General features: G+C 42.1%; 1 protein-coding gene across 3 annotated transcripts in view; it reads left to right on the top strand.

Moving 5' to 3' along the window:
- UBE2O (ubiquitin conjugating enzyme E2 O) overlaps positions 1–24,218 on the top strand; it is a 96,786-nt gene that overhangs the window by 44,534 nt on the left and 28,034 nt on the right. For 2 of the 3 annotated variants that reach the window (XM_066614504.1, XM_066614507.1), the window contains 7 exons: positions 2,736–2,795; positions 6,748–6,858; positions 8,414–8,511; positions 11,021–11,084; positions 12,750–12,893; positions 14,104–14,213; positions 15,119–15,269. In XM_066614504.1, coding sequence (XP_066470601.1) covers positions 2,736–2,795; positions 6,748–6,858; positions 8,414–8,511; positions 11,021–11,084; positions 12,750–12,893; positions 14,104–14,213; positions 15,119–15,269 — 738 coding nt within the window. The remainder of the gene's footprint in view (positions 1–2,735; positions 2,796–6,747; positions 6,859–8,413; positions 8,512–11,020; positions 11,085–12,749; positions 12,894–14,103; positions 14,214–15,118; positions 15,270–24,218) is intronic. The other variant, XM_066614505.1, reaches the window with a different exon arrangement.

Genomic DNA, 24,218 nt, shown 5'->3' with positions numbered 1-24,218 from the left:
CCTAGAGTCTTGCTACTTTGACTCTGTGAAACCAAGTGATTCCAGGTGCTTTGGCAATGCAACACCAAACCCTTCTTCCTGGCACCAGAGCCTCCCCAGCCCCCAGTAGGCCTTTTGAGGCCTCTGGAAGGCTTAAAAAGTCACTTCTGATTTTCAGTGAAAGCCAGAAGTGACATTTTTTGGCTTGCTGAGTCCTCAAAAGGCCTTCTAAGGCCTTGTAAACATCTATAAAGAGCCTGTCAAGAAAAGGAAAAAAAAGATGGCAGTGGGAGGGGGACGTGGCAGGGGCACTCCCTCTGACATCCCCCCCCAGTATGCCAGTAGCAAGTACTTGTAGCATAACTTCTTACTGCCATTGTTTTGGAATATTATGCTACAGCATTATGTTCAATGGAACATTGCTTAACTAATATTTTTACCCTGGAAATACCATTTCCATGGTAACTATGACATGCAGCTCTGAAATCCATTCTGAATAAGACTTAATAACAAAATTGGAATTGTGAAATGAGGTCATATTCTGAATGAGCCTGTACTTTGCCATTTCCTCAAAGACATTCATGCTAATCTGTGGAATACTTTACTATTTTCTCTAAAATTGTGGCAGAATAGGCCAGCTAAAAAGACAGGTAGCAAAGAGCAGCTGAATTATTGAGCAACTCTGAATGCAGTTTGTGAACAAATTTAGATTAAATCGCCATTCTCAACATGCCATATCAGAAAGTTTGAATGTGTTAGACCAGTGGTTCCCAAACTTTGTAGTACCCATTTTTTAAAATGACACTCTGTTGAGACCCACCTACTTTACGAGACTAAAAAGAATTTCACATCAGCCACTCAAGCTTCTGTTTTACTATTGGGGCGGGGGACACGACATACATTCTGGAGTGTTTGTTGAGCTCTACATCCATCAGATCAGGACCATTCTGGAGACCTCGTGTTCCCCAATGCAAGTTTATCTACTGGTGAATGAATATGTATGTTGCATTGGACTAAATATGTTTATCTTTATTGATAACTATTGATAACTAAATATGTTATCAGCTTGTCAGTTTTGTGACCCACCAAAAATAAGGTCATGTCCCACTGGTGAGTGATGAACCCGTTGTCTGAGAACAACTGCATTAAACATTTTCAATAAGCAAACTATTGTGAAGAACACTATCAGAGTCCATTGGATTGTCGGATACTCAACCCTGGAACTATTTCATTTGGAACTCCTAATGCTGGAAAATAATATTGAGTTAAATTCAAACTCTTATCATCCTCTTGCATGAGAGGGGCATGATTTTTCTCACAATTTTATGTTACTTCCCCCTTCTCTCTTCAACCACCATACTGCCTCAGACTGAGGTAGAACATTCTCCCCCAAGGTCCAGTCCTCCTTCTACGTTCAGACATGCTATAGCTAAATGTGTGAAGGTCAAAGCATCTCTACGCTAGGCTACTTGGAGGCAGCCTGGGCCACGTTCCTCTCAGACAGACAAGACTCAACCAGTAGGGTCTACAACATAACCTGGAAGATCTTCACTGAGTGGCGTGCCAACAGACTGATGGAGCCCAAAGCAGCAAGGGTGGGAGGCCAACTGGAACTCCTACAGGCTGGCTTAGAGGAAGGACTGAGCACAAGTGTGCTCAAATACTAGGCCAAAGCCTCCATCTCAGGCCTTGGGGGGGGGGGGAGGTAGACTTCATCTCAACCCTACATGCGGAAGTTTCTGATAGGAACAGCTTTCCTCATCCTCCATCCCTGGCACACTGGGTCCTGAGCAGCTCTATCTTCTCTCCACTGTCCATTACTATTTTACTTTCTTCATGCTACAGACCTACTACTTCTACTTCCTTGACTGTTCTCTTTTCAAACACAGCCAAAGAAAAAACCTTTGTTTTTGGAATCCCTTGCAAGTCTCAAGCTCATTCTGTGTGTATGCTAAATTGCCTTGGCACATTCTTTTCATTTTATTTACAATAGGTTTCATATAATATGGTGTAGATGGTACTATGCAAAAAAAAAAAAGAACATCCTAGGGAATGTTTGTATCACAACCTTACGATTGCAATTATATTCACCTTGTAGGAACATAGGAGTCCCTGAATCATACTCTTCTTCCACTCCAGACAGGCAGCCTTTGTTCCTATCACTAGTAATGCAAATTACTGCTGGTGATATTTTCCTCATTTCTCCCCAGTAATCTGAAATGCTTGCATCTGGACACTTTGTGTCCAGTCACAATGATACAATGGGATTTGTGTCACTTAAAATCTTTTGGGGATTAAGAGGGATGTGCATGGTATCCCCAGCTATATACTATGTGGCAGTTTGAATTCCAGAGATGACAAAATGGTCTGATGGTGCATTATGTAGTACAGTTTTTAAGCTAAACATGACTTTTTGGCTAAGAGATATTATGAGAACTCCACTTAAGCAACTGAGCTCCTTGGAAGAAAGATACAAATGTAACAAAATTAAGTTCCATAGACTCGTCACTGGCTGTAATCTCTGTGGCCATGGTGGAATTACAAATGCTAGTTGTGTTTGTTATATCAACGTAAATGTTATTGCTTCAGAGTCGAGCTAAAACCTGAGTTACGTTGCCAGTGCAGGTCTGTTGTGTTCATGTGTATATGATTGGTAATCTGTGTCATTCAAGGTACCTGGCTGTGCATATGTAGGCATAGTCAAGATTAGTTGTAACTTTTTTCTCTTTTTTTTTCTCTCCCCTCCTCTGCAACAGCTGAAACTTGAAGACCGGTCAGTGGTGCCTCGGGATGTTGTCAGGCATATGAGTTCACGGGTAAGTGATGATGTCTTTCTATGTACATTTGTGAAATCAGTGCCTGGGAACTAGCAGGGATAACCTTGCTTAGAATAGATTTGCACCATAGAAAAAAATGTGCTCCATGTGTGATACAATCCTTCTATAACACTGCTTTCTTTAGCCCTGACATGTCCCCTTTCAGGGGATGTATCTTCACACTATTCAAGATATTGCTGCATTGTGAAATACATTTCCCATATTCCATATGCTGCATTTTCTACTGTGTCTATAGGAGGCACATTGCTGGAGTGTCTTGCACACTCCAGCAAGAACAAGAGCTGAGGTCAGCCACATTAAAATGTTGTGATGCTGTTGACCACAATAGCTGAGAGCACCGGTAACACATTGCCCTCTTACTTGATTATTGTGCAGAACAGTTTACACTATTACCTAAAGCAGGGGTGCCCAAACCCCAGCCTGGGGAACACTTGCAGCCCTCAGGGGCTCCCAAACCGGCCCTCAGGGAGCCCCCAGTCTCCAATGAGCCTCTGTCCCTCCAGAGACTTACTGGAGCCCATGCTGGCCCGATGCAGCATGAAGACGACTGTTCAACCTCTCACCTGAGCTCTGGGACGAGGACTCCCTCCACTACTTGCTGTTTCATGTCTGTGATGCAGCAGTGGCAGTGAACGAAAGGCTGGTCTTGCTTTGTGCAAGACCTTTTATAAGCCGTGAGCTACTGCAAGACCGTCATTCATTCATATAAGTTCCATCTCTAATAAATTCATTCATGTAAATTTATTCAAATTTGAAATGTAAGTTAATTCTTTTTTTTCACACACACCTCCCGGCACAGTGTCAGAGAGATGATCTGGCCCTCCTGCCAAAATGTATGGACACCCCTGACCTAGAGCTTTGGGATAAATATAATTGGAAACCAGAAAAGGTGTATAGGTGGGGCCTCCTTATCCATGAATTTTGCTTCCCCAGATCTGGCTCAGCATGGGTCCCCTGGACCTGTGTTGAGTTAGACTTGGCCCAATCTGAGTCCTCTGGAGGCAACCGGAGCTGGAGGGCTTTCTGAAGCCTGCAGAGGCCATAGGTGTCCACCCACAGCCTCTGTGGGCTTCAGAATGGCAATTTCAAGCCAAAAAAGTCACATCTGGTTTCCCGAGGAAACAGGAAATGACATTTTATGCCATTTAAGGCATTCTGAGGCCCAGGGAAGCATTTATGGGGCCAAAACCATGGGTTTGCTTATCCATGGTTTTTGGTGTCTGCGGGAGTCTGAGAATGAGTCCTTCATGGATACCAAGGTTTCACCTATGTTTATCCAGATACAGTTCATATCTGACCAAAAGCTTCTCTCGGGGCAAGAGTATTTACTGAAGCCTTTTGCTCATGACAACATGCAAATGCATGATAGGTGGGGATGTGTAATGAAAAAGGCAATGAGGGCCATAGTGAAAAAGATGAGAAAACCACAGCTAACTTACATATGTCAATTACACATGTTGTTACAGCAAGCAATGATCAGTGGACAGGGTAAACAATTTCTTTACAGGGGCATGTTCTATGTCTTATAAAACTGTAAGAATTTGAAAGTGGTGGGATTTTTACTACATGAAATAATAATAATAATACAGGTATTTATATACCGCCTTTCATGGTCGTCGGATTTCTCCTCAGACTTTATTTCAAGGCGGTTTACACAGGCAGGCTATACTAAATCCCTATAGGGATATTTACAATTGCAGAAGGTTCTGTCTTTCAAGAACTACAACGTTTCAGATGGATCCTTTTATGATCTGCTATCACATTTTGGCCTCCAGTTTCGTCCCACGCAAGCTGACAATCCTTCATATCTCACTTGAAGGGCGGCCAGAGAGCAGATGGAAAAACTCGGCTCGGCTTGTCAGCTGCTTCAGGGTCTCACTGTTCACGGTGCTGGTAGCCTCGAACTGGCGACCTTCAGCTGTTATATTCAGGCAAACGGAGGCTCTACCCTCTAGAGCAGACCTCCTGCCAGAGCTTCTTTGTTCTCCCAGTTCAGTTCAGACATATAGTTTAAAATTTTTTCCCCTCATATGCATCTTGAAAGATGTGCGATAGGATGGCCACTATTTTCTGTAGTATGATCATGGTGACCTTTTGGGCGGAGTGTACCTGTTGACATGTTTTTTAAGCTGTGGTACAAGATACAGTAACAGGGAGAGAGGTGAGGCACAATTCCTGGATTGTTTAGGTGGAGTTTTACTTGCTCTAAGAGTATAAACTGACTTATAGTCCAGTTTTAAATGAGAGTGCAAGACATGATTGGAGGAAAGTGATGCATATTACAAGATGTCTTGAACCACCACCATCCCATCCCCATTACACCAGGCACCCTTCATTGTGAGATATAAAACTTCAGCATTGTGAGTTTGTTTTCTTATGAAACGATCAACTTCAGGAAACTTGGGACGTGTTGCATCGTTCTTCTTTTCCCTCTCCCTATTGTGCTTAATATTTGGTCTGAAACCACTCTAAGCCAAACTAGACAGAATCGTTTCTGTTCTCCCCTTTGAGTCCTGTAAGCAGTGCACAGAGAGCTAGCTCTTCAGCCTCATTGGGAAGTGTAGCATCTTATGGGCAATGATCTAATTCAGTTATTATATAGTGTCAGACCTCCAAAGCATGTGTGCATTATCGTTTCCATTAATAGACTTTGATGTTTGGGAATAGCTACGGAAGCCAGCCATCAACTGGGCTTTGTAATGGACTATGCTCATTAATAAATAAAAATGCATTGTTGCAGCAGCTGCCAGGTGACTAAGATGCTTCTGAGTTTGTATCTTTTTCTTCATTGAGTCAAACAATATAGGTTGAGTCTCCTTATTTCTGAGGGTTCTGTTCCCAGAACTCAGGTGGATGGGAAAAAAACTAAAACTAAAAACTAAAGCAAATCAATTTAAAAACCAAAGTCTCTTTACTCAGGTGATTTGAAAACAGCCTTGCTGACCTTTTGTAATGCACACAGAGGCAATCAGTCTCTCTCCAGGCACTTAGGCTTCACTAGGAGGCAGCAGTCCCTCCCTTCACCAGGAGCCACAGTGAGGGAGAAAGAATGGAGTTGATAATCACTGCCATTTAGTCTTCTTTCATGTGCTCAGGGGGAAGGAAGGGGTTTGCCTTGTGCCTAGAGAGAGAATGATTGATGGCTCACATTAATGAGGCTACAGTTTTCCTTTAATTTAAAGGGTACTTCTAATCATGTGGAGGATAGAAAAATCTGTGGATAATTAGGTTATACCTGTAATCACTTGCATGACTGACTCTACAACAGTATAAAGCAGTTTTTTAAACTGTGATTTTAAAGGGATGCATTTTTCCCCTTCTCCAGGGATCAGCACATTCCTTCTCTTTTGCAGTGGCCATTTGAGTTGAGTCAAATTCGTGTATAAAAAATCCATGTATAACAAGGTTGGACCTGCATGTAGATACATGGAGTAATATTCATATTAATGCAAAACATTTTTGTACTATTCTCACAGGCACAAAGCAGCATACAATAAAACATGCCTTTTTAAAATGATGCATTATTTTGGCTCTGGTTCAGCGGAAAGATGGTAAATATTTGGCATTACTTGTGTTCAAAGAGATTTATATACTTTCTCTGTAATCCTTACAACATTCCAATATACTTAGACCCGTATTATCCCCACATTATGTATGTTGAAGGTGAGAGAAAATGAACTTCATAGTTCTTCCCACGCAACTTTTGTGTATAACTGTAAGATAAAGTATTTGTTTTTGGTCTGAGACCTTGTGTTCTGGACAGGCATCTGATGATGAGACCAAATTATCTGAAAACTGGTCCTGAAAACTGGTTGGCATGGATTTGGATTAATGTGCCTTTTTGAAATCTTTAGGGCTGTCAGATTTTATTTCTCCACAATCTGAAAATGTGCTGTACTTTAAAAAAAAAAACCCTTGTTTGTCTTTCTAGGACAGCCAGTGTGGGACAGTTACTGATGTAAATATAGAGTGTGCAGTAAAACTTGTGGGAACCAACTGTATCCTTTATCCTGTCAACAGCAAAGATCTTCAGAATATCTGGGTGAGAATGTTTAAAGCTACTTAGCTTCTCTACTTTGTGAGGATGGTGACTGAGCAGATAAATGATAAATTCAGGGATTGCACTGCATCTCCAAAAGGGATGCTTTTAGTGAAGTGCAATACCTTAGTCTTTCGAGACTGAAGGTTGCCAACTATAAAGTGTTTGAAATAGAAAAAATACCAGTCACAAAACTGCACTTTTCTAAATACGCTGCTAGCTTCTGAGCAAGGGTTTGGTTGTAACAAATGGGGTGAGAAGCTTCTGCATAATGATTACTTGTGAACATATCACATTACTGAGGCAGTCCCACAGTCCCATGGCAACACTAAGATCCTACACTGCAGTACAGTCAATACACTGTGTTAGGAAAAGTAGGTGCTTGCACAGCAGAAATGAAACACATGAAGAGTTCTGCTGGATCTGGCCTTGGACATGTATAGTACATCAACCTCTCTTCCACAGTGGCCCACCAACTGCCTCTGGGAAGCAAACAAGCAGGAAAGGCATAACTTCCTTGTAACTAGTATTCACAGGCATTCTGCCACTGACTATGTAGGTAGTATCTAACTATCATGATTAGTAGCTGTTTAATAGATGTGTTCTCCATAAATTTAGTCAGTCCCCTTTTAAAGTCATCAAGCCAGTAGTCATTACAACATCTTGTGGCACTGAATTCCAGAGACTAGTTCTGTGTGAAATACCTCCTTTTGTCTGTCTTAAATCTCTTGCCATTCAGTTTCTTTGGGTGAGCCCTGGTTGTAGTATTGTGAGATAGGAAGAAAACTTTTCTCTTCACACCATGCATAATTTTATGTCTTAGTCATGTCTATCCACCCCTCTCCCCCGTTCCATTTTTCCAAGCTAAAAATCCCCAAATGTTACAGCCTTTCCTTGTAAGGAAGGTGCTCCAGCCTTCAGGTCACTTTGGTTGCCCACTTTTTCCAGCTCTACCATATCCTATTTGAGATATAGTGACCAGAACTGTACACAGCATTCCAAAAGTAGCCATACCATAGACTTGTGCAATGCCTGGGGACAGTCTTACTCTTGATTCCCATTCTAATGACCCCTAGAATGGAATTTGCCTTCTTTATTATTGCTGCTCACTGGATCAACATTTTCATTGAGCTATCCACTATGACTCCAAGATCTTTCATGATTTGTCACCTGCAGCTCTGAGCCCCATCAGTGAACATATGAAATTGGATTTAGTCTGTCACTAATGTTTTCAGTATGTTTCTTCTAGGTGTTTTCCTGGTTTTTTTTCCTGTGTTCGTTTTACTGTACGAGAAAGGAGTCTTTTGCTATGATCTGAAACCTTAACATGATCAAAAACATTACAATCCCATCTGCCACTGTTTCAGCATGTCGGAGGGATACAACTTGATTACTAGAAAGAAAGAACTTCTGTTCTTGTTTTGCATGTGATGTGTATCTTCATCCAGGATTACATTTTGTCCTGTTGTTCATATACTTCAACTGGAAAAATGTTTTTTATAAATTGTGATTGAATTATTCAAGAAAGCCGACCTTCTAACTTTCTTTTCCCCCTCAGCCATTCATGTACGGTGACTGCATAGCCTATGACTGGTGGCTCGGCAAAGTGTATGATTTAAAGAACCAAATCATTCTGAAGCTCTCCAATGGAGCCAGGTACTTCTGTTTTTTTCTGTTACAGAGCATACCTTAACTCTTGGTTTGACAAATATAGTCTGCAATCCTAAACACCCATTCTTGAGAGTAAGTCTCATTTAACTCAGCAGGGCTTCTGAAAACTCAACAAGACAACACATTAGACATGCTGTTACCGCCTATGTTTAATTTCAATTCTTTTAAAATAGTAACTGGGCAAATCTGGACCAAAACTGTGACATGGTAAAAGGGGACTTTAATTATTGATATCATCCCTCCAGTGTTTTCCTGTTGAAAATAACTCCAGAATGACTTTTTGCCTTCTGAGGTACCATTTGTTGCAGTGAACCAGCTAATGATTGAATTGAACTGAACCAGCACCCAGCTAACGATTGAATTGAAAGTTCATCCAACCAGCTCTTCTTATATCTACTCAGCTGAGTTGGACACATTATGTGGTGTTTATCATGTTAGTAAATGGATATAATATATATACATCTAATAGGTGGTTTCATTTGAGCACTTTTCCCAAACCTGACTACAGTTATCCTACTGTCATGACCTGGCATATCGCCAGTTTGATAACAGCTCCTGAAACAATTATTCTGGCCTCTGACACCTCTGTTAACATCTTTTAATTCCAAGATATAGAGATTCCATGTATTAATGTTACGTCTTTTAAAACATATGTAACATGAAGTGAGCACGTGCTCCATAACTGTTATGACCTTGCTGCTAATCAGCAGCAGCTTTATTATGGAGCTAACCACTCCCAGCCCTTGGAGCTGTTTTCCCAGAGAATAGAGTGGCTTGATTATAGCAGCTGAGGTTACTATACTTCTAAGCTGCAATGTATTTCTTCTTAGCTAAAACAGTTCTTGGCACTTTTAACATTCTCTCTTGGTATATCAGTACATTGCATGTTCATCCATGTACAAAATACAATCTGTTCTGAGGTATCTTAATGAAAATCACCATGATTCTGATTTCTCAGAATAAGTGTCTTCTAGGGGGCATATTTCTCCTTAACATTAGGACAGTCTTTCTCAAACTATGGATCAGGACCCACTAGGTGGGTCACAAGCCCATTTCAGGTCTGTCCCCATTCATTTCAATTTTTTATTTTTAATATATTAGACTTGATGCTTCCATGGTATGTGACAGCATTTGGAGAAATGTTACATACCTGTACTTTTAACAAGCTAGTATGTATATTCTTTCAATAATGATAGTAAATGGGACTTACTCCTGGGTCAGTGTGGGTAGGATTACAGCCTAGGATTGTTAAAAATTTTCCTGCTTGATGACATCACTTCCGGTGGGTCCTGATAGATTCTCATTCTAAAATGTGGGTCCTGGTGTTGAAAGTTTGAGAACCACTGCTTTAGGGTATCTTAAACTGGATTAAGATGAAAGTATATGGCATTTAAGGTTTTTTCCTTCCAGCGCATAGGTAACTTGATAAAAGATTGAACTCATCACAGACAGTTGGTACAGATAAGCCTGTCTTTGCACTGGCTTCCAGATCGTTTTCAGGGTCCTGGTGATGATCTTTAAAATAAAACCTGAAATGCTTTCTATTTGGAGTACCTGAAGGGCCCCCTTCATGCCATAGGAACCTGCCTATGTGCACATGTCATCCTTGGATGCCCTGCTTCATGTTTCATTGCCACCTGAAGTTAGATTAATGGCTACTTGAAACAAGGCCTTCTTGGTAGCTGTACCCAGCCTGTAACTCCCTTCCTCCAGGAAGAGCCCCTTGATGATGGCTCTTTTAAGAAGGTGGTGGTGTCTGTCCTTTTTCACTATGGCATTGAACTGGACTAGTTGCTGTTCTGGATATTTTGCTATAATATATTATGCTGCTGCTAGAGGTTTCTGTGCTCTCTGCTGTGTTTTTATTGTTAATTGTTTTTTTGTTATGTTCTATGTGTGTTTGTGTGCTATGTTTAATTTTTGTAAACTGCCTAGAAGGCCTTTCTGGTGAAATGGTGGCAAACACTATCTAGGTAAAGGCCTGAATATGTTTATGGAAACCTAGCAGCTCAGGGAGCTCCCACTGCTTAGTCACAGACTGACATGGGAGAATAGTATAGAATCTTTCTCCAGAACTATTCCTTCTCCTTTTTTCTGAGATTAGTCCTGCTTATCTTCACCCATTGGAAGGTTCTAGCCCCAGCCATTGAAATGCCTGCTGATAGCCTCTATCCCCTCCCATCACTTCCAGAGCAAAAACTGGATGTTAAAAAAAAATGGACTGACTTTTGTTGGAGGCACTGTAGGGTTCCAAGAGTTGCAGGATGCCATTTTCTCTTGGCTTTAAAATAACTGGTCTCTGGTTTGTAGAGTTTCTCACAGCACTCCTTTTTTTCCATTCTAGCTATCACACATTGAAATTGATTGGGGCTGACTTCTAATATTTTGTTATGGGTTAGTGCTACTTAAACACAGGTTAATATATACTTTTTATTAAGGAAGCTGTGGTGGCTCTTGCAAAGATTATTTTCTAACAGTTGTTGCTTTTTCCTAGGTGTTCAATGAGCACAGAAGATGCAGCAAAACTTTATGATGTCTGCCCACACGTTAGTGACTCAGTAAGTTTTTTTTGTTGTTATCAGAATAATTATTGGTTTACAGAAGTCCAACATGTATGTGTGTGCTCTGAGCCACACTTGTGGAGTCCCTGTCAGCAACAGAATATCTAGTCATGGGATATACTGACACCACTATCACCACAGTAATATGGTGAAACTCTTTATTTTTTCCCATAAAATGGAAAGGTAATCTGTATAGAAGAAATCAAATGTTTTCTCTTGGCCACTGTGTGGAACTCAGATCCTGCCCCCTTTCCTTTGCTGTTGTGGAAGATGGAAGTCAGTTTTGCCCTGGTCTGAATTGTTTCTAAGAACTGCTTGTCTGATTTGGCTTATGGAATGAAATGGTTCCCATGGACAGGCTTCGGCCCCACCCAAATGGCTTCCCTAAATAGTGCTTTTCTCCCTCAACAAAATCTCTATTTTCTTGAATGGCAAAAAAGTAAACTGATGCTGTTCAGATGAGTGCTAAATATTCTGCTCCACTCCTATTTCCCTGCTTCTAATTTTGAATTTCATGGGTAGGAGACAGTTTGTTTCCACCTTTGTAAATAAGAAATGGCATAGAGTAGGACAGTGCTAAAGGACCCAGAAGTCGGAAAGCATGAATAAATAACCCACTTTTCTGTTGTCATCAGCAGATGCTCAGACCTTGAGATTCTGCTACTTGATATTAAAATAATTCAAATTGAATTATTAAGTACAGGTGGAGCCTATTTAGCTGAATTAGTTCTGTTCGGTGCAATTAACAAAAAACTAAATTCCATTAATTGTGCTAAATTCCATAGAGTTAAGCAAATATGCTGCAGCCTGACACTGGGGCTGGAAGGAAACTAAGGCAGCTGTTATCAATTCCCTCCCCTCCCCCTCCTCCCCTCCCCTCCTATTCAGCTGTCCCATTGTCAGCTGTTCCACTTCTTTCACAGGTGAGATGCTGAGCTTTTAAGAGTCCAGTCTACTCAGAAGTAAGCCCCATTGTAGTCAATGGGCCTTACTCCCAGGAAAGTTTGGAGAGGATTGTAGCCTAAATCTCATGCTTTGCTTGCTGGGAAGACTTGCTTGCTGGGTTGTTTTCATAGGCTGGAGCATGGTCAGCCTGCACTATCTGGGGGCGGGGGGATTCGGGAACACTCCGAGTTTTTTAAAGCAATCCCCTGTTGCTACCACACCTGCCCCTGTGTGTGTATGAGAGCGAGAGCGCTCCACCTTGCTGCTCTGGCTGCAGAGGTTTTCTGCCCCCCTTCACCTCTTCAGCCATGGCTGCTTTGCAAGGGGAACCTCTTCCATGGCTCCAGGGCTATTTCCCTGCCTTTTTGCAGTGTTTTGGGCTGCCTGGAAACTGAGCAGAGGCCAGCGCAGGGCAAAGGAGGCAAAGGTGTGTGTGACTTTCAGTTCCCCCAAATTTGTCTGAGACAAGTCTGCAGATAAAAAAATCTGTGGATAAATAGGTTGCGCCTGTAGTCATAATTCTGCTTGCATGATTACAAACTGCTGTTGTGATTGACTATTGCAGAGAAAAATGCCAGTATACTTGCAATGAATTCTGCCCCCTAAAGTATTTCTTTCATTATGAAAGTTGGGCAGAAATCCTGTTTCACAGGTCAAAATGTTGTCTAGCCATATCTGCCTCTTATTTACACTTACTGTATTGCCTTGTTCTTTCAGGGCCTCTTCTTTGATGACTCTTATGGCTTTTATCCTGGGCAAGTTCTTATTGGCCCTTCCAAAGTCTTTTCAAATGTACAGTGGCTTTCAGGAGTGAAGCCTGTTCTCAGCACAAAGAGCAAGTTCAGAGTGGTGGTAGAAGAGGTATGGCTCATGGAGCAGACAGTGTTATGGGATTAGTGATCTCTTGGATATGACTGGAGTTTTCTGCAACACAGGCAGTATTATGTCATTTGAACCAAACTTGTTGACTTTGCTCTTGAAATAGATGCCTAAAAGACTGGCAAGTAAGGCACAATTTTGGGATTTCTGTGTGTTTAGAACTTTATAGGTCACTGAATGTGGAGCTCATCCGTTACTTGTGATACAGTTTAAGTAGAAACAGTTCTGTTTTCAAAGTTGGGTTCTGCTGATCTCTTTGCAGTGGAGGGAGATAGCTGTGGTAATGACAAGTCACCAAAATTTTAGATTGGATCTAGATTGGTTATCAAGACCGCAGTTCTCAGCAAATCTTGTTAGCTAGATACTAAACCCTGTTCTATTTTGATTTTTTTCCAAAACAGCAAAGAGCTGATTTTTTGAATGCCATAATTATTTAGGTCTGATGCACTGTGGTTCTATTTAAAGATAAACCATATCTTTGAAAGATAAACCAGATATTGTAACCATTTCTAATAACACTTTTGTAATTTCCAAAAGAGAATTTTGGAAAGATGGAAGTCTAAGGGGTATTCTGTGTTTCTTGAGGATATCGGGATGCATCATTAAAGTGAAAGTACGTAATCTGAGTTTAGGAAGTGGTCTATTTATTTTTATTCTATTTATTTACAACATTTATATCCCGCCTTTCTCCCTGAAGGGACCCAAGGCGGCTTACAACAATAATTAAAAAGAATGCAAAAAACAACACAATTAAAAACAAGGTAAACAACATTCGCAACAAACATCTTCAAAATGGCAATCAGACAATAAAAAGTGTAAAAGAGCAACAGCAGCAGTTTATAAATACCCACAAGCCTGTGCAGATGTTAAAAAGGTCAAGAACTCAGAAGACTTGTCTAAAAAGAAATGACTTAGGGCCTCAAGTTTCAAGAGAGGGAGCAGTTCGTAAATCAAGGGGGAGGGAATTTCAACTGTTTCAGTCACAATGTGGGCTCTTTTTATATAGAAGCTAGGAAAATGTTCTAGAAACATTATTTTCTCCAGTGGGCTCTCCATGGTGGGTTCAGTGAGCCAAAGGTGGATGAGGAGCTCCCCACCTTCAGCTGACTGAACCCATTATGGAGTCCGCTGAGAAGGGGAATTCACAGGTAAGCTCAAATTTCCCCTTTCTCCCTGCTTCCTTTTTCTTTAGGTACAGGTGGTAGAACTGAAAGTTACCTGGATCACTAAAAGTTTCTGTCCTGGAGGTACAGATAGCATAAGCCCGCCACCATCTTTAATCACACAAGAGAATTTGTCTAGGTAAGTGCTTTTTCCCAATATACATCCTAAAAACTTTGCCCTAAATGAACTACTTTTTGCCAGTAGGTAAAAACAGCTGCAACCTTTCAAGAAGATGGAGCAACTGCCAGCTGCACAATAATGGCAACTGGTGGAAGTGTTTTTTGTGATAGGATACTAGAGCATCACATGGGTAAGTAGAGAGTGTCTTAAAGAGCATGTTGATGGAAGTATGGATGGTGCTTGTTCTCTCTTTTGTGAAGTTGTTCCAGTTTTATACTAGAATATTTAGCTGTGAGAGTCAAACATATTGTAGCTTTTGTGTGCGTATGTGAACAGCCCCACTGGATCAGGCCACAGGGGCATCTAGTCCAGCTTCCTGTATCTCACAGCGGCCCACCAAATGCCCCAGGGAGCACACCAGATAACAAGAGACCTGCACCCTGGTGCTCTCCCTTGCATCTGGTATTATGACATAGCCCATTTCTAAAATCAGGAGATTGCACATAACACATCATGGCTTGTAACCCGTAATGGATTTTTCCTACAGAAATTTGTCCAATCCCCTTTTAAAGGCATCTAGGCCAGATGCCATCACCACATCCTGTGGCAGTTAGTTCCACAGACCAACCACATGCTAAGTAAAGAAACATTTTCATTTGTCTGAGGACCCTGAAGAGCTGTGGAACCTTTCTTGCTTATCCATGTTCAGTATTTGTTCTGAATTAGGGAAGAGCTGTTAATTATTTAATTAACCTACTAAACATTTGTAAAATGAGGAAGCATTCATGTTCTCTCCTTCAAGCATATTTCTAATGGCTTTCACTTGGCACAGTGTGTATGTGAAAGTCCCATTAGATGTGTCAGCCTCAAAAATTATGTCAGCCAGCAGCAAGGTGCTATCACTTTCACCTTGCCTCTAACAGGGTAAAGCGTCTGGGGTGCTTTGACCATGCTGAGCGGCAGCTTGGGGAAAGATGTCTATATGTATTTCCTGAGAAAGTGGAACCTGCAAAAATCACATGCGAGTGTCCAGAACGAAACTGTGTACTGGGAGAAGGGTCTGTCGCCAAAAAGGTATGTACAGTTTGGCTGAGAATAGGCAGTAATGGTTTTTGAGAAGTGAGTGATGGTCAAGATTTCGGAAAACTGTTTTAATTATGCTATTAAATCTCATTTAGTAGAGGTAACAAGGCCAGACTGCTAAGGCAGTAAAAAGACTGGAGCAGGATCTGGAATTCACACTTTCTCCCTGCAGCCCCCTCTGTCTGTCTCTCTCTCTCCATCTTCTGACTTAACCCTGTGTAAGGTACATTGGCACCAGTATTAATCATGGTTAACCAGTTTCCCCATTTAATCATTTTGAAATGCACTTAAGGTTCCTAGCTAAGTAGAAAACCTAGTTAGTTTCGACCATGGTTAACATCTGTGTTGATGTATCATTTAACTATGAGTCTGGAAGAGGAAATTTAGCTTTTGGAAGGGGCTAAAGAGAGAATTAAGGAAATAGCCCCAGAGTTGCACTGCAGGAATGCATATGATATTCTAGTCATCGAGCTAGTGGTATTCCTCTAAAGACTTACAGAACTGACTTTGAAAACCTAGTGGTGATTGTCATGGAATGAGTTTATTGCAGTAACTTATTTATTGCAATAATCTTCTGTTACAGCCAAGTTGCCCCATGATGAGTATGGCCATATGAATCTTCTGTCTGTTTTGAGATATTCCAGTGCTCTTGGGCACTCCTTCATATTAAATATCCCTTGAAATCCACAGTGCTTCGCCTCTTAATAATCCTAAATCCAAGATGGAGGTTAGTTGGGAATTCATACTGCAGACAGCTGCCTAAATTCTTTCAGCAACTTCAAGTATGCTGCGTTCCCTACATACATACATACTGGTTCTGTTCTAGAGGTCTGTATGGAAGTCGAAACAAATGTACTTTGAAACTGCCAGGTTCTGCCAGCCCAGCGCTATTGTGCCTGCATGAAAGCAGCACAAAGGGCATACTGCTTCTGTGTGGAAGCACCAGCGCAGCCATCCATAACTTAGGCTTCTGTCATACAATTTAGAGTATGAGATGATTTTCTCTACTTCTTAGGGCTACTTTCCACATTGCATATTGCCTACATGGGAGTTCTCCTTGGAAATGATTCAAATGTCTCAAAACATAATATGGGAAAGAAGAATGCGTGTGTCTAAGCTTAGAGAAAGACATATATTGCTAAATTTGACAAATGACTTAGCTGTGTCTACATTTATCTTAGACCAAGTAAATGTGTTTATTTGTTTTAGACTGTTTTCTTTCTGTGTGTTACTTTGTAGAAACGAAATAGTGAAAGGAAACCATACAGTTAAATTGGTCTTAGAGAAAGGATTGCATAATCCTTAATACACTACAACTATCTTCCTTCTTTAAAGTGGTTTTGTACTTTTTAAGCTCTACTTGTATTTGGCATTGCAGCAAATGAATTCCATTTTCCAACAAAAATGTTGTTGTCCTCATCACACGTGAACACAATGACATTTAAAAGCTAAAACTATCATTTCAGTTAGCCATTCTTGATAGGGTTTTGGTCTCCATTGTTAAGCATATATTCTGGCAGCTGATCTTACACTGAATTTTTCTGTTAACAAAAGAATATAAATTTATATTACATCTGTATGGATTCCTTAGCTTATCTGGGAGATTATTTCTTAAGAATGTTACTATTTAATTATATAGGACAACATCAACATCTTCCAATTACAGTATAGGTGGGCCCATGTATACACAGGGGATCCATTCCAGGGACTGCCCCCAGATACAGGAACCATGGATATGAGGGAACCCTGCACTCCTCTTGTGCCCATTAATGTTGCTTAGAGCCTTACCAGGGTGAAAATATTCTTCCTTTTACAGGTTTGCTATAAGCATTTGTGCTTAAAGTGACACACAGCCTGAATGCTTGAAAAAACTAGATCGACCCTAACAAGAAGCAGTTAACTTCCTGCATTCGATGTAGTTTTGTAAGCATTCAGGCTGCCAGCAGGCTGCGTGTGCATCACTATAAGCTTGAATGATTATAAAACAAGAAATCCTGGTACGGCTCTTAACAGTGTTTATGGGGGGCCGATCCACTGATATGGGGGTCCACCTGTAATAGCCTATACATTTCTACTCCTGAGTGTTTTGATAGACAGTTTTTCCAATATTGTGTCTTCTTGGTGGTGTATATCTGACTGCTAATAGTCTGTGTCTAACCTACAAATATTCTTAATCAGTTGATTAGCCATCCTTTTAATTTCCAAGATTTGTGAGTCAACAAGCTCAATGCTGTCTACCGGTTGCATTTAAGGGTTCACTAGGATCTTGGTAAATCTTGTGTATTTGGCTGGATCAGAAAACAGGGAGACCACCTTTAAGCATCTGGTGGGTCACAGTACAGTTTTTCTGTGTTGGGCTCACCAGGTCACAAATTTTGCAGCTACTTAATTTTTTTCCTAGAAAATCAAACTGCTGCTTTGAGAAATGCAACTTAAATATTCCAGTTATCCATTTGGGTTTAAAATATGAATAAACTGCTACCAAAACCAATAATTTCTCTAGGCATAAATTACCTCTGTAAATATCCCATGCCTTCATCAATAATACCAAAATTATGGTGTTTAATATTGCAGATGGCCTGTCTTTGTTTCGTATCCAACGTAAAGCCTGAAAAGGTACTGTATTGAACACTTGTTCTATATATGAAGAAAACATTCACCTTAAGCATATGTCCTTCTAGGATCAAATTAAGATGGTCTGTGGGCTGATATTGGATACACCATGACTATCATCTGATTTTTAGCATTCTAAATATTTTTTCCCCTATGTAAAACAGAATATCAGATTTTGCTATTTATCAATATTTTCTGCATAAGCCCAGATACTTCAGAAGACTTTATTTTAGGTAACACATTCATTTTAATTTCCATTATTCTTCCAGAAAAGATTTGACCTTTTATCTAACTGTACTTGGACAAATTGCAGTAGTGTAGCTATTTCTTTAGTAGTAGTAGCAGCAGCATTGTCCATCAATGTGGTGGGAGGAAGGGTCTGTGAATTGCAGCGAGTTTGAGGGGGCAGGATGCATGTGCGAAGCAACTCTATACAGTCTGTTTAGTGAGAATTCTCCCTCCTACCTATGCACTAGTATGCCTGATAGAGGCCAGGATTCAGGAGAATTAGCAGGCCTTGCTCCTATGACAGTGTTGTAGCCAAGAGCAACTTTTTACTTTTCCTGTAGGAGTGGTTACTGTATTAGCCAGGACCTGGAAAATAGGGGGCTAAGGGCCCAATCCTATTCAACTTTCCAATACCGGCACAACCATAATGCAACCCCAAGATAGGGAACAAATGTTCCCATACCTTGAGAAGGCCTCTGTGACTGTCCACCCGCCACAGGATGAAGTGCATGCCCCATTGGCATGGCTGCACTGGCACTGGAAAATTTGCAGCCAGTAACCAGAAATTTCTGCCAATAAATCAAGTGTAAGCCAGGGTGGTGTAGTGGTTTGGGAGGTAGACTCAGACCTGGAAGATCCAGGTTCAAATTCCCCCTTAGCCATGAAGCACCCTGGGTGACCTTGGGCCAGTAACTTTCTCTCAGCCTCACCTACCTCACAGGGTTGTTGTGAGGAAAAAAGGGAGCAGCCATGTACACCACCCTGAGCTCTTTGGAGGAAGGGCTGCATTAAAATGTAATAAATAAATAAATTAAATAAATAAATAAATCTTTTCGGGTCACTCAAGTCAGGGCTACTCAGGCAGGCATGAGAAGCCCAGAGGAGAGAAGAGATAAGACAGATAATTAAGGGCTACTAGTTTCCAGGGCAACCAGAGAATTCCTCTCTGTGAGCTGCAGCCAGAGTTAACCCTTTCACTCCTTCCTCCTGAGAAAAATGTAAACCAGGGTTCAAGACTTCCGTTTAAATCAAGCAAACCTTATTCTCTTTGGCAGGATCACACCCAACACTTCTGCACTATTTTGCAGTGTTTTGCAAACATTTTGTACCATTTTTGCAACTTTTATTACATTTTTTACCATTTTGTAAACATTTTGCTAATTCTTAATTTTGCAAATGTCTTGAGAGGTCTGGTTTTTAAAAGACCAGGATGCAATCCTCATTTCCATCTGAAACAGAGTCCAAAGCTACAATTCAGTGCACAATTACTTGAGAATAACACCTATGGAAAGCAATGGGTCTACTTCTGAGTAAATCGAGTTACAACTATGTATAGCTGAGTTTGCTCAAGCTCAGTCCTTGTTGCTTATCTGTGAATTGAATTGCACACTCCCAGTTATATGCTCTAAGTTGTATGTTATACGTGGAGCCTCTGGTTTAACACACCACTCCTTAAAGAAGGATTTGATTAATTGTTCTACTGGTATGTTGTTTTCAGTGCACTTACTCTGATAGCATTTCTAAAAGGATTGTGAAGGCCAGAATTTAATAAGTTAATGAAACTATATTTTTAATTAGAGACTGTACAATTCTCTGGTATCAATTACGGGTAGGTTATTTTTCAGGTCTGGCCTTGCATAAAATCAGACAAAATTATAGTCAGGCACCCAAGTTTAATCCCCCTTGACTTATCCAAGGGCCATAGAAAATTCTGTGTGTGTGAGTTTTTGCTCAAGACCTGCCCTTGACTTATCTGTGAGATTGGCTTACAGGCGAGTATCTACATTACCTCTTTAGCACATATTCCAAACCCTGTGTTTTCTCCCATCAATTGGAATACAGTCATTGGGGGGGGGGGGGGAGAGAAGCACTTGGAGCAGAAGCAGTTTAATTCTTGCTGTACTCCCATTGCTCTCAACTGGGCTAACTTCTAATTTTGAAGCCTGGTTGGGGTAGAGGTGGGAACCTGCTAAAACTGGTTGGGATATGCATTTACAAGGGGGAATTGACAGCAGGGAAAGAATCCTCTCTACTTGCTGATTCACCCATACGTATATGTAACTTCTTCCCCTACCACCCATCCCCAGCCTCTGGAATAACGCTGTGAAGAAACATGAGGTTGAGAAACCTCATTATGTCCTCCATGTCTATCCCACCTGTTCTATATAGCAACACTTCAGGTTGCACTTTGTCCAAGTTGTAATGTATTAGATTGTGATTAGCTGGCCTTTTTATATAATTTAGTTGAAGGCCCCAGTCCTTCATTTACTTCCTGTTTTGGGAACCCAGAAACATATTCAGAAAAGTGTTTTCCCTTTCAATGACTCAGAATTGAACCTGCATCAAAAATCTCTTGGTTGTCATGAACCTGAACCCTAAACACAAAGTTGGATTGGTACAGTAATAAAAGTTGGGCACTTAGGAGATTCTTTGGAGAAGCGATGAGCACACTTCTCTGCTCCAACTGTTTTCAGAGAAACTGCATTTCTCTGCGAGCTGTCTGAAAAAACAGGAAGAAGGACCAAGATAAATTGGCAGGCAGCACTTAGGGCTGTTAGTAATTCCTGTGCTTTTTCTCACCCACACAGACTGTTGTTTAGAAGCAAGACCACAATGTGAAGAATTTTTAAACCGAGGATTCTTGAGGTTTCCTTGGTGCTTTAGTTCCTCCATGCTACCATTTACCTTAAATAGGCAGTCCTTTTCTTTTTTGCAAACATGATGTTTGCCTTGTAGTTAACAGCTGTAGTTAAGTTTTACTTTTACCTCGTTTTACCAGCTGGATGAGGTCAAAGTGACTAAAACACTTGAAACAACCAACTTAAAAGGTTAAGTAGTGGCTTTAATGGCATGACTTTTGGTGGGAAAGCAGCATGGAGCTAAAGGGTTACATACCCCATATTTTGGCAGCATAGCTGTGATCCAAGAAACTAGCCTTCAAGGCTGCTACACCACAGCATTCGGTAGTGAACATTACATGTAGTTCAGGTCTCTGTGGAGGTTTTGGAAAGAAAAGATAGAACCCTAAAGAGTTGGGGGTAGGGAACATATTTTTAAAAAGGAAAGCTGGATATATCATTGTAATTTCCCTTACAAGAGCTCAGATCCCAGTTCATCATTGCTCCAGAGCAATTCTACATCAGAGGCCAGGCATTGTGGGGAAACTATAGTGACACCTTCAGCTGTGGCCGCACTGATAGAATCAGTACCCTCTGCCATCACTGCTGCTGCCCCCATTGCTGAGTAAACCAACAGGCTCTCCCACAGGAGAGGCTCACCTCATAACTTTAGTAACTTGACTTTCATAACAAGTAGCAATGGCACTACTTTGTGTCAATGTGACTGGAAGTGCAGTTTAAATTTCCCCATAGTGCTCTGACCCCAAACACAGCATTTTTGGAAAGGATGCAGTGCCAGTGCAGGCATTAATTTTTGGGAAGGATGCAGTGCCAGTGCAGGCATTAATGATGGTGGGTCCTTTTGCAGATGCCAGGCCCACAGCTGGAGAGCCTCAGAGAATGTCCTGGACTTGATCAGAAGTTACTTCTGATTCGCAGCTGCCTCTTGCTTCAGAACATCTCTGAAGGCCACTGGAAGTTGCAGTGCGAACTGGAAGTGACTCAGCGCTCTGCTCAGTCTTCGGCCCACCCAGGCTGAGTCATATCGTGTTCTCATTGACAAAAACACACTTATCAGAGAGACCACGCTCCCGAGGACAGGTTTTCTCATTTTAAAAAATGCAAAAGCTCAGCAACACAGCAGTGTTGGTGGTTCCAGGTGGCGTTCCATGACCCATAGTTTGAGAAACACTGCTCTAAGATATCTGAAATTACATTACAGTATTTTGTGGGCCTTTCTTCTTGGTCAGATGGTTCTGCCAGACTACATCAGAAAGAGCAACCACCCTAGAAATTCTAGGTCTTGAAATTACTTATCAGGAGTGCTTGCTCCCTGTGTTAGTCATTCAAAATGTGGAAACCAGCCCTTTGTCTTATAAAATGCAACATGATACACATTCATTGCAACCTTACGAAAGAGCCACAAAGTATGGATGTGTCTATGCAGTTGTGCCAAAGCTAATCAGTCTGTGTCTATTGAACTCGCATAGTTTTCACAGTGCAGCAGCATTGCCATTTTGTGTGCTTGAGCATCATTAAACTTTGGTCTGTTACGAGAGCTCAAAATGGCATTATTATATCTAGCCTCCATGACTGTGAATGGTGAAAAGCATGCAGACAGTATCCAAAGAATATTCCAGTATTTGAGTGGGAAATCCATATCTTTCCTACTTTTCTACTCATTGTCAAATATTTCAAATTTCATGTTTTTTTTATTATTTCTAATCTGTTTTATTTCCATCTCAGCAAAGCTAGGAGATCTTTAAATTATAAACACAAGAAAGCAAATTGTATATAGGAATCCATGGTATATTCCAATAAGGTTTTCAACATTAGGCCAACTGGCTCTTGAGTGCAAAGTGCCCTATAAGTGTGTGCATGGATTGTGTAATCAAAAGATCATGATGGAACATGGAAGAATTGGCTTTTAAAGTATATGGATCAAATTATTTAAGGTTTTATAGGTGAAAAACAGTGCCTTGAATTTTATCTCTAGAAGCTAATTAAAAAGCCGGGGTGCTGAAATACAGCACACTCAGCAACTTAGGCAATTGGGATCTCTGTGCAGTGTGTTTTGTTGATGCTTTCTTACAGTCACAGGTTCTAAATTTTAAAAGAGGATCTTCTCTCCTGGTAGAATGGTGAAAGATGTGGGCCAGCACCACAAATCAGGCTTTAAACCATGTGGTACTCTATATTTGCAGAGCTCAGTGGACAGGAGCAGGTCGACATCACCTGTGTTTGTCTTCTGCTTCTCTTTCATTTCCCTCCTCTTCTCACAACACAAGTTGAGTGGTTATGACAAAGCAGTCCTGCTCCTAGTTCATCAGAGCTGTCTTTACCCTACATAAGCAGCAGTTATAGCTCTCCCTTCCCAACCCTAACCTGTCATGGCATGTCAGGCATATAGTTGTTGAAATCATCCCGACTTCTTCCCCATCCCTTCTGAAATTCTATGTGTAGGTCAGGGGTGCTCAATACGTTGTTCGGGATTGACCGGTCGATCTCGAGGCAAAATTAGTCGATCACGGAGCCCTGTCTGTAGGCACTGACTGACACACACACACACAGGGCTGGCAAGCCGCAGTCACCCAGCCAGGCTCCCCCCCCCCGAACTCTGCCCCCTGCTCAGGCGCGCTGGCCGCAGGGCGGAGGATCGGGGCCGAGGCTGGCAGGGCAGCTCCAGGCGCCTGGCAGGCTCCCTCCTCCGCCCCATGCTGGCTGCGGGGCTTCCTTGGGGAGGAGGAGGAAGGAGCGGACCCGAGGGGAGGGGCTCCCCCCGCCGCCCTCCTCCGCCCCATGCTGGCTGCAGGGTTTCCTTGGGGGGCATCGCAGAAGGTGATGCCGGAGGAGGGAGGAAGCCGCGGGAGTCTGCAGAGCCGAGGACAGCCGGGGAGGAGGGAGCACAGCCCGGCAGCGGCGTGCCCGAGGAAGAGGAGGAGGAGGAGGAAGGAGCGGACCCGAGGGGAGGGGCTCCCCCCGCCGCCCACCCCCCGTGGGGCTGTCACAGGAGGTGATTGTGAGCTGCGCGCTTGGGTCACTGAGGCCGGCGATCCATGCGCCGCTGAGCCGGGGGGCGCACGGCACTGCTCGGGCGGCGGCCAGGAGGCGCTGCCGGCCTTGGGGGGGAGCCGAGACCCAGAGAGAGGTGGGCACGCGTGGCAAACTTTGGGCACAAAGTTGGACCGGGGTGAGGATGAGGAAGATGGTGGTGGTGGGCTCCCAAATCAGACACTGGGGAGGAAAGTTCAATTGGGGGGGGTCCTGGCTTGGGAAAGTCCCTGTTCCCCTCTTGCCTTCTTGCCCCACTCACTCTGCCCCCCACTTGTGCCCCCCCTGTACAGTGCCCCCCCCACTTGTCCCATCCACTCAAGATCCATTCCCCTGGCCCTCATTCATCTATCCCCCCCAGCCACTTGAGCCTGAGTAAGAAGGATGGCTTGGCTAGACCACCCTAGTGTGCCACTAATGGTCCTCAGGT

The sequence above is a fragment of the Tiliqua scincoides genome, chromosome 2 (genome assembly GCF_035046505.1).
Source record: "Tiliqua scincoides isolate rTilSci1 chromosome 2, rTilSci1.hap2, whole genome shotgun sequence".
In the NCBI taxonomy this organism is placed as follows: domain Eukaryota; kingdom Metazoa; phylum Chordata; class Lepidosauria; order Squamata; family Scincidae; genus Tiliqua; species Tiliqua scincoides.
The sequence above is the reverse complement of the archived record's forward strand: the minus strand, read 5'-3'. Positions and strand labels throughout refer to the sequence as shown.